This window comes from Coturnix japonica, chromosome 2, assembly GCF_054131305.1.
Source record: "Coturnix japonica strain WE chromosome 2, WE-NBRP24, whole genome shotgun sequence".
Lineage (NCBI taxonomy): Eukaryota > Metazoa > Chordata > Aves > Galliformes > Phasianidae > Coturnix > Coturnix japonica.
In genome coordinates, this window is record NC_140664.1 from 86,966,101 (window position 1) to 86,976,783 (window position 10,683).

Sequence of the window (10,683 nt, forward strand, 5' to 3'; positions counted from 1 at the left end):
CTCCATGATTTTGATAGCAGTCTAATTGCAGATGACACAGCCGTGCCACCTACACAAGTATCCGAACTCCTGGGAGGGGAGGCAAGGAGAGTGCTGTCAGAGTCCTGGCTGTGGTGTTCCGTACTAAGGGAGCAGTCAGATGCCAGGTTACTGCCAGGGACCTGATCCTTTCAGTGCTTGTGCTGCTGCTGTTCAGTACTGAACACCAGGAACCTCACTGTAGCACAGAAACTGATCCTAAATAGCCTGGGGAGAAATACCATAAAGATGCAGATTCTAGCACATGTACAACAGGTTCAGTGACTTGCAGAGAACATGCTAAAGCGTTACCCTCCCATCATCTGAGTTTAGCAGACTGTCTCTGTTGTATCACAGCGAGGACTTGTTTACAAAGCAAACGCTGTCAGTCCATTTAATTGGCTCTTTAACATGGTGAGAAATGTTCCCTGGCAGAGAGCTCCTGGGAAGCCCTCCAAGATGTGAAATGGAGAGGTACTTCTACGCAGAGAGGACAAACGGGGCTAGTTCCTCCCTACTGAATCATCCCTCATGGGATGATGGTATGAGTTCAGGAGCTGTAACAGCCACAGCCCACATAATAGCAATTTTTAATGCTGTTTGGCATGGTTACGATGGAAGATGGAAGTTCTCCCAGCTCGTTCTCTACGGTAAAATGGCTCAGGGTAGGTTGTTCTCTGTCCATCTGAACTGTGGAAGGGACTTGCTGCTGCTGATGCAACAAGTGGCAAGTATCTTCCTCCTGGAAAAACCCACCCAGACCCAACACCGCTGAGAAACCACTGCGCACCCAAAGCCAGGATCCCAGCCCTGCACAAACTGCACCCAGCAGCTGCTGGCTGCCATAAGCTGGGTGTGACCAAAGGGATGGGGAGGAATCTGCACGCTGTTCTCTAGGAACCTCCCCCAAGCACCCGCAAAGATGAGCATCGTGTCAGTGCAGAGACAGGAGAGGGAAGGAGGAAAGGAACTAGGCCCAGGAACACAGCAAGAGAGGCTTAGAATTGGGTCTGAGTTCTGATGCCAAATGGCTTTTCCATGAGTTTAGCTGCACAGTGAATCGTCAGGGTGCGGGTTCTAAGATGACATCAAACACTGGATTTAAGAGGGAATATTTATGCAATCAGTTCAAGGTACCAAGCTTCTGAAAAGATTCAGATTGCGATGGTGATAAATGTGCGCAATGCTGATGGTGCTGAAGAAAGCTGCCTGGCTTCAGCTTACCGTTCAGTCCAGCTGCAGTCCCCTTCTGGCACTAATATTCTTACATTGCCCTCCAGTGGCGAGCCCTGCATTTTGCCAGGTTGATGGAAGAATTTGAAGGCCAGTGAAACACTCCATTTCAGTATCAGTGTTCATCTCTCACAGTTCAGATTCAGCCCCAAATCATAACAGTGGTTTTGCGGTTAAACAAAACAGAAGGCACAATTATTCCAGTCTTGAAAGCATACAACCTTGAACTGCACTGGCTTCAATAATATGGTTTAATGCTCTTCAGTTGCACATCGCTGTCCTCCAATTACCTATGCAAAACCTAAACATCAACTAAACGTACGCATTAAATAACTCAGGTGATAATGCTACATCTTATTTTGAAAACCATTAGTAAAAGCCTCAGGAAAAACCCTCATTTTCAGAGTTTTGCCAGTGTTCCACTACCAGTCTTCTAATATTCCACATGAAGGTCTCATTTGAGATTAGATAATATTTACATACATACATAGACTTTCATTTCCTTAAGGCAGATGAATGAGCAAAGGGATCACCTTTTCCCTGTTCCAGAGGCTTCTGGACTGCAGTAGAACTCCCCCACCCCAAAACCAAACCTCCAAATCTGATCAAGTTTCAACTTTCACACCCCCAGAGCCTCCCAGCCTGCTGGGCTGCAAGTCTTCCTGGAATTGGGAATAACCTGGTCTACGTTACTGCCTGCAAGCTGCAAGTTACCGTGAACCAATGCAACATACATAGAGCAGAGCACCGTCACAGCCTTCTCCATTCCAGTGGCAGTGCTGCTGCACAGAGCCCTCTGTTCTTCACATCTATCAAGGAGCCAGAATGTTCAATTACAAATTGAGCTGGGTGTCCAACTTTGCTCTTCCTCCTGGACATCCTACGTTTAAAACTAACCATGTCTTCTAAACCATGCTGAAAAACAAACATGTAACTGAAACAGCTAATAGGTGAAGCTTTTATTGTGTTAATATGCCAAAGAAACTACTCAGATAAGCTGTTCAAAGATTCTGCAAGGATCAAGGGAGATTATCGTCTTCCTAAACCCTTCCAGAATGGCACTGTAATGCCCTGTGGCATGTTATTTCATATATAGTATAGAGCTGTTCATTTAGCTCATATTTCATAATGCGGTGTTCATTCATGCCACAGTTCAAATGGCTCTAACACTGAATAAACCCAAGGCTGTCAAGATCTGGGAATGCTTCGCGGCTGTTTGCTGAATGCCTCAAGCCTGTTCACTGGAACAGGCTGCCCAGGGAGGTGGTGGAGTCTCCTTCTCTGGAGATATTTAAGACCCGCCTGGACGCCTACCTGTGTGACATGGTGTAGGGAGCCTGCTTTGGCAGCGGGGTTGGACTCGATGATTTCTAGAGGTCCCTTCCAACCCCTACAATTCTGTGATTCTGTTTAAGCAGCTTCTATTCAGCATCACAAGTCAAAGATTTGTGCAACTTTCAAGCAACTTGAAACATGTTGTATGGTACCTTAAATCTCCAAATGTAAACTACACAATCAACGTGTTCAGCATGTAAGAACTCTTGGGGGCTACAACTATTTTCAGTTTCATGCACTAAAGAGTGACACACTTAAAATGGAAAACTGTGGGCTTTGCTCACAAGCAGTTAAAATAAATTAGCTGCAGGAACAATGGATGTGTGAGATACTATTAATGCACAGAATCACAAGGTTGGAAAGGACCTACAAGACCATCTAGTCCAACCATTCTCCTATCCCCATTACTATGAAACCATTAGCATTATCCATTACTCTCCCCCCGCTACACATTCAGAATGTTTTTCCTAAGACTATTTACAACTGTCCATGACAAGACACAATGACAATTCTGAAACGAGGCTTGAAACCATCGGTGCTAAATTGCATTTTATTTCCAACCATTAGCCATTACAGTATCTGAAACAGTGTCCAAAATAAATAGCTGAAGATGAAGCATCAGAATACTACCGTCTTCGCTACTGTTGTGGCCCCGTTAACTTTCCATGTTTTTCAACCTTTAGTCTTCAGATTCTCCAGGCCTACGGATATCATCGATCTTCAGAATCATTCTAACGACCTGAGTTGCCAGAGAAATCTGTTGTTTCTTACCAATCAAGGTTTCTATAACATGTTGCTGTTTCATATCTGTTAAAAAAGAAGATACGAAAGCATTAGAGACCTTCCTCAAACCCAAATGTACTATTTACCTGAGACAGTTATTTTCTACGTTAATTTTGAACGTAATAGAATTATTTCTATTCACAATCATCATTAATTAGTATAAACTATAGCTTTTAGCCTGGGCTCTTAACAAAGATCTCAGAACCTTAACACCAAACTCTCTTCTCACAACTAAGTCTTCCTCAGTTGTTACTTCACCTTCCTGCATTTCTGTGTACAGATATCAGAAGCATCCTAAGAGTAGAGCATTCAGCTCAAAGTTGAAGATCCATGATACAGAAATATCAATGAACTGTTATGTATTTATGTAAGCACAACACCTGATGTTTCAAGATTTCTTTTTTTCATTCATTTCAAATAAATGGCAGAATAAGAATTTGAATCCAGCAGTTACAGATCTTCTTCCTGTTGTACATCATTTATCTCTCTACCCCCACTCCAATTTACAAGGTAAGGTAAAAGACTTTGTAATTCTGACAGACATATTGAAAAATAAAAATAAGACTGCTGATAAAATGAAAGCTTTCAGGTTTCTAAGGAAGGAAACCCTGTTATGTTCCCTATTCTTCACAGTATACTTCTTACCATTTGTTCCTTTCTGCAAACAGTCGATGCCAAGAGCAGGATTGTTTTCCTTCACTTGCCTAGCCCGTACTTCAGTCATTGTCTGAATTGGATTCATTCCACTGTTCTCCGAAAGGGCCATAGGGATTACCTCCAGGGCATCTGCAAACGCCCTCATAGCATACTGTTCCAAAGATGGGCACTAGGAAATAAAAAGTGATACAGCTTTTATTTCTGCAGTGAGCAAAAGTGCACTTTTGCACTAAAATACTCATGCAGTTTTCTTGGCAATATTCACCCTAGTAACTGACAGAGTATTCTGCCTAACTGCCTGCAAATAAAAACCATTTTATATTGCTCTTATCCAAAAAGGACCTGCAATACCTCTACAAAGGCTCCTTCCCTACCTTATCTGCTGCTTCACTGACTGCCAAGGCACATGAAATTTCAGCTGCACCACCACCGTACACAATGCGGTTATCGCGAACCAGATTCCGGATCACACACAGAGCATCGTGAAGAGACCGCTTTGCTTCTTCAATAATCTGAAACGATACAATAGCACATACTTCATACTGCACACAACTGGAGAATATGGAGATGCATTTCCTAATGCGGGAAAATAAAAGAATGCAAGTAAATGATTGACCTTCCATTACTTGAAGTGTACATATAAACAGGAGGAGGAATGGCTGTTAACAGGGATGGACAGTGATAGGACAAAGGGGAATGGTCTTAAACTGAGACAGGGGAGGTTTACTTTAGATATTAGGAGGAAGTTTTTCCACACAGAGGGTGCTGACACACTGGAACAGGTTGCTCAAGGAGGCTGTGGATGCCCCATCCCTGGAGGCATTCAAGGCCAGGCTGGATGTGGCTCTGGGCAGCCTGGTCTGGTGGTTGGTGACCCTGCACATAGCAGGGGGTTGAAACTGGATGATCTTTGTGGTCCTTTTCAACCCAGGCCATTCTGTGATTCTATGACAGGATCTCTTTATAGCTCTACTAATGCTACATTATACTATTTCAAAAAGTGAAATGCTACAATACCTAGTGGCAGAGAAAGAATGCAAAATATACTCATTTCAGTGCTATTTGTTGTACCTATAAATTCAAACTATGAAAACTTACACCACTTTTTTCAGTCTTATACACGTTTCCAAGACAAAAGCCACAAATTTAAACACCAACATTTTTTTCTCCTTGCATTTAGTGTCAACTGCCCAGAGTACAACAGATGTTAAAGGATTTAACAAGTTAATATTAGCCTTTAAAGAAGCATTGTTTTCTTTAAAAACCTCTTCCAGCAGTTTATTTCTTCCCAACTTTTTGACTCAAAACAGGACATAACCTATAATAATATACAATATAAATCATTTCACACTAACAATTCAGCCAAGAACCAAATTAAGCAGAGAAGCATAAAAAATAGGCACAACTCAGACCATTTTTAAATGTTTTGAACCAGAACAAGTGACATAAGTATATATTAAAATATAGTCTTGCAAAAATACATATTCACCCATGAAAGTGACTCTCCCATAAAGGAAATGAGAGACCAAAAATTATTTCTCTGTCTATTAACTATACGGTCCAATAAGAAAACAAAATTTTCACCCAAAAACATGGATGTGACTCAACAAGTGACTTGAACACAAACACCGTTGCCTACAAAACCCCTAAATTACTCCACACTGAAGATAAAGCTTAGATAAAATTAATGGAAGAGTTAATAGGCTTCTAAAATGAAAGAGACTACATATTCAACAATGTACGTATAAAACATTACTAACTACGAGCTGTGACTTTATCCAGCAGGGCACCCAACTATCAAGTTCTTCAGTGTGTAAATGGCTACGTTTAGTAAGGAAAGAAAGAAGGGGAAACAATAAAAAGCAAGAATAACAAAAAGAGTAAACAGAAGTAGTTCACAAAGTAACTGCTCCCTACACACTGACCAAAGCCCAGCCAGTCCCTGATCCTCCCCAGTTTTCAGTTCCACACGATGCCATTCAGTAGACGACATCCCTTTAGACAGTTTGGGTCAGCTGTCCTGGTTCTGTCACTTCCCAGCTCCTTGTGCTGCTTCAGCCCCTCGCTGGCAGGGCAGTGTGAAAAGCAGGGAAGTCCTTGGTTCTGTTCAGAACCACCCAGCAACAAGGAGAACATTGGTGTGTTATACAAATTATTTCCCAACATCCAAAAACTATCACCATACCAGCTACTAGGAGGAAAATTCACCATCCCAGCCAAAACCAGGACAGAAAACAAAGGTCTTACCATTTTATTTCCTCCTCTGATGAAAATGGTCACAGCTCTGGAATTCTGGCACTGTTCAATGACAAGCATTCTGTCCTTTGTTGTGCCAAAGGAGATCTCTCTGACAACACCAGCAAAACCCAGTTTCTCAGGTGTGAGTTCACAGAAACGAGGAACGATGCGTCCTCCGGTTGCAATGGCGATTAACTAGAATTAAGAAACTCCATTATTTTGAGAAGACTTTTCTATAATTATTTTAATAAAGTAAAGCTATAGTCAAATATCTCCAACAAAGTTACCTTCCCATCAGGCAATGCCTTGATTCTAAAACAAGACACAAAGTAAAATCGCTCCTACCCGCATACAACCTGTAAGGAGCAATACGCATGGACTGCAATACACACCACAATCCCATTAACTCCAGCTTCTTTCCACAGACAGATCCCCAGTGATTTTGCTTCAGTACGTGCCAATACTACATAATAATAATGTAATTCTACTCAGAAAGCACAAACTTTTAATTTGTGCAGCAGATCACTCAACAAAGATTTGAGATCTGGTAAAAATCCCAGTTTGGGAAGATTGTACTTACTTCTATTTCGGGTCCACCAACCCAACGAACAGCAGGCAGCTCATTCTGAAGCAGCAAGTGATTTGCTTCATCATCAAAGCCCCACTGGCAAATAGCAAGGTTTGCACCAGTGTCTTTAATCTGAAAGCAGCACGCAGTGATAACCATCAGCACTAACACAGAAACGAGGAATTTCACAAACACATTCCTTTGTTGTTTTAGTTCTACTCTTTTCAAAGCAGAAGTCTGCAGAAGAAAAGTATATCTGTACATGAAGGCATAGAAAGAAATGAAAGCAAATTTCAATGCACTGCCCAGGGAGGTGGTGGAGTCACCGACCATGGGAGTGTTCAAGAAACATTTGGATGTTGTGTTGAGGAATATGATTTAGCTGGGAAGTATTGGTAATGGTTGGACTAGATGATCTTCTAGGTCTTTTCCAACCTTGATAATTCTGTGATTCTGTTTAGTGTAAAGGCTATGTAAAAAATACAAATAGAAACATAATTCTGAAGACTCTACCTGCTTCACCATCTCTTCAAACTTCTCTTTTTCATATTTCTGCAGTGCCTTGTAATCGTCTACAGACGTGACATCAAGCTTATGCTTGGTTTTAGGCTTCGGTGGTTCGAACGGGCAAGTCAGGATTGCAATTTTGGCATCTTTAAGTTCCTGTACAATAATAAAAAGTTGCAGTTTGGTGACAGTCACACCTCCTATTTGTATTTGCACAATGCACAAATGTTATCTTTAAATAAGTAGGGGCTGTAGGATCCTTGATGATCATTTAAGTGATTCTAAAGTGAAGCCGGTTATACTCAGTTTCATCTGAAGTTTCACATAAGAGAAATTCCATAGCTTCAGGACACAAACGTTTAAGCACCCATCAGCCTTCAGTCATTTATTTTAAATATTAGATGTTTAAAAAGAAGAAAGCTTCCTATCCACAGTGGAGATTACAAATACAACCCACTCACTTCCACTGACACTTCTAAATGTGTATGATACTTTCCTCTAACCTTCCTTTTCACAGTGTAACCTATATACTACTTGTTAAATGTTATTTAAACTGTTACAGATGAGATGCAGAGAGGGGATTCACTCACCTTAGGCATCTGGGGATGACTGAAATCTTTATCCACGATCACTCCCTTTACCAGCTGCGTATCTTCCAGTCTGCCTCCCACTTTGCCTTGTACTTTGATCAGCTCAAAATCAACATCTTTACGCTCCATATCAGCTACTGTCAGTACAGCATTCACAGCAATTTCTGCCATTTGTCTGTGACAACGGTTGACTCTAAATTTAAAGAAAATACAGTTGTATTATATTTGCACATTCAGAAGAAACAGGTTCTATCAATTTTGAACAGAGAAAGGATATGTATTACTATAGCAAATGTGTTTTGTTTGCTGCATGAAGAAAAGGCATCCAGCTCATTGATGCACAGGAATATGAACATGCTAACTATGACAGAAAAAAAATATCAGTTTGTCTATGTATCCTTTGTGAACATAGTCTCAAGGCATCAATATGAAACAAGCGGGAAGAACTGATACTGCACTTCATAAAATCTACTGTCCAGGAGTGATTAAAAATGGCAGACAGCTCCCTCTGTATTTTGCTGTCTTCTCAAGTCTTTCCTATACTTTTACATACAGATCCCACAATGGTATCTTAAAAATTTAGTCCCTAAAGAGTCACAGACAACTGAGAAATGAGACTGCGTAGAAAGAATATTGTATAAAGCAAAAGCATCTCCATCCTTAACATCTGTATATATATAAATCTATAGAACCAGTAATGAAAACTGCAATTGTGAATCCAGAACTTTCCTATGAGTCTGTTCAGAAAAAAAAAAAACCACAAAAAAACCCTTTCTAAAAATAACTGAATGTTAGAACTCAAAGTTTCTAAGTGCCAAGATACAGTAATACAAAACAGAATGGGTAGAATGAAAATGATTTTGTAGCTGTTTGATTTCACAAAACTGCCCCTTTGAGAATAAGGGCTTCACAATTTCTTATCCTGAAATATGAATTTTTTGAGAAATAAGCCAGTCAAATATAATAAAGCCTTCAGCAGCTTCTCCAATAACAAAAAACAATGTAATCATCCATCAAAACACTTCTTTTTTTCAACCAAAGAGTACGCATGGAAAATATACACACTTTCATTAAGCTTTTATAAACTTACACTTTAGAGCCAAGCGTGGTCTTTGCTGTTTGGATCAGAGGTTCAATGTTCTGTGGATCAACTGGAAAGCTGTCGCTGATTTTGTCTAGATGCTCAACAGCAATGCGGGCTGCCTGCTCATAACCATCAGCTATTCTGATAGGGTGAATACCACGATCTAGCAATTGTTCAGCCTGTTCCAATAATGCTCCAGCCAGAACTGTAAAGAATTCACAAACAAACACACATTTACTCTTGCAGAGATGGGGGCATGATATCTCATACACCATCAAGAGTTTAATAAGTATGCCTTCAGATTTTTCTATTGTATTTTAACTGTTTGAGATTTATCAGGCAATAAGAATGGTACCATCAACCCCATATTCACTAAGAAAACTGCATTATTTAGACCAGAGAAACACAGAAGCCAATAGCGATCACTATGGTAAAAAGTAACAAAAATAAGTTTAGACAAATGCTTTCAATGCTAACTTCAAACACAACCACAGTAAAAAATTACAAAAACATATTTCTAATTAAAATGCTCCAAATAAGAAACGAAGAATACCAAACCAGTAAATACACTACGGGAAAACTACTTTTCCTCTTAAAATACATTTGAAAGTATGATTTTATAACTGGAAAGCCCACATTAAGGGAAGATTTAGGTTGGCTATCAGGGGGGAAGCTCTCTACTATGAGAGTGCTGGAACAGGCTGCCCAGAGACACTGTGGATGACCCATCCCTGGAGGTTTTCAAGGCCAGGTTGGATGGGGCCCTGGGCAGCCTGGTCTTGAATGAGATTTGTAGGCTGGCAGACCTGCCCACTGCATGGGGACTGGAGCTTCATGACCCTTAAGGTCCCTTCCAACCCAAGCCATTCTGTGGTTCTTTGATTAAGCACAATCTGCTCTTACCCACGACTCCAGTGGTTCCATCCCCAATCTCATCATCCTGAGATTTGGCCAGTTCCACCATAAGCTTGGCTATCTGGTGATCCACATCCATCATGTTCAGGATGGTGGCTCCATCATTTGTCACTGTCACCTCACCATCTTTGTCCACCATCATCTTATCCAAGCCTGACAAAAAAGAAAAAAATAAAAAAATAAAAAAAAAAATCAAGAAAGTGAGTGAAAAAGCTAAAAACCCACAGAAAACAAGGTGCAGGAAAAAAAAGAGTACAGTAATTTCATTGTTACCGTTGGGCCCAAGGGATGTTCTCAGAGTACTCGCCACAGCCTTTGCTGCCAGGATGTGAGACTGCAAAACAACGGAGATAAAAGGTAAATCGCACTCCTGAACTATAGCACTAATGTAACTTACAGGCTGTAAGCTCACTAGGGAGAGCAGCGTGTGGCTGTAGACCAAGCAAGCAATCGGCCATACACGGCCTAGCGGCCCCCCCCCCTAACGGCGGCATGGCAGCATGGCCCAGCAAGGCCCCCCCTCTACAGGCAGATCCCGTGCCCGTCCTCCCGCTCGCTCACTCGCTCACCTTGAGAGCCTCGAGTCCCATAAGGCGCGTCTTGCGCTCCTGGTCCTTGAGGATGAGGAAGGGCCGCCCATACTCATCAAACGCCAGCGTCCCCATGGCCGACATGGCTGCAGCAGCGCCCACCCCGAGCACTAAACGGATCCCGCCGCGCCCGCCGCGCCGTGATGTCAGCGCGCTCCCAGCGCA

The 10,683-nt window shown here is 41.6% G+C and overlaps 1 protein-coding gene across 3 annotated transcripts; it reads right to left on the bottom strand.

Moving 5' to 3' along the window:
• Positions 1-3,109: 3,109 nt before the first annotated feature.
• Positions 3,110-10,630, bottom strand: CCT5 (chaperonin containing TCP1 subunit 5). Of its 3 annotated transcripts, none has more exons than XM_015854403.2 (11): positions 10,498-10,630; positions 10,202-10,262; positions 9,917-10,081; positions 9,020-9,218; positions 7,930-8,122; positions 7,346-7,495; positions 6,845-6,964; positions 6,274-6,459; positions 4,401-4,538; positions 4,015-4,195; positions 3,110-3,393 (listed from the first exon to the last, which is right to left on the bottom strand). In XM_015854403.2, the coding sequence occupies exons 1-11, from the start codon at positions 10,600-10,602 to the stop codon at positions 3,266-3,268; spliced, it is 1,626 nt and encodes a 541-aa protein (XP_015709889.1). In that variant the 5' UTR covers positions 10,603-10,630; the 3' UTR covers positions 3,110-3,265. The 3 variants fall into 3 exon arrangements, with proteins under 3 accessions (XP_015709889.1, XP_085394009.1, XP_085394010.1); XM_085537883.1 differs by having other exon boundaries at positions 6,845-7,069; XM_085537884.1 differs by lacking the exons at positions 3,110-3,393; positions 4,015-4,195 and having other exon boundaries at positions 4,456-6,129; positions 6,845-7,069.
• Positions 10,631-10,683: the final 53 nt, after the last annotated feature.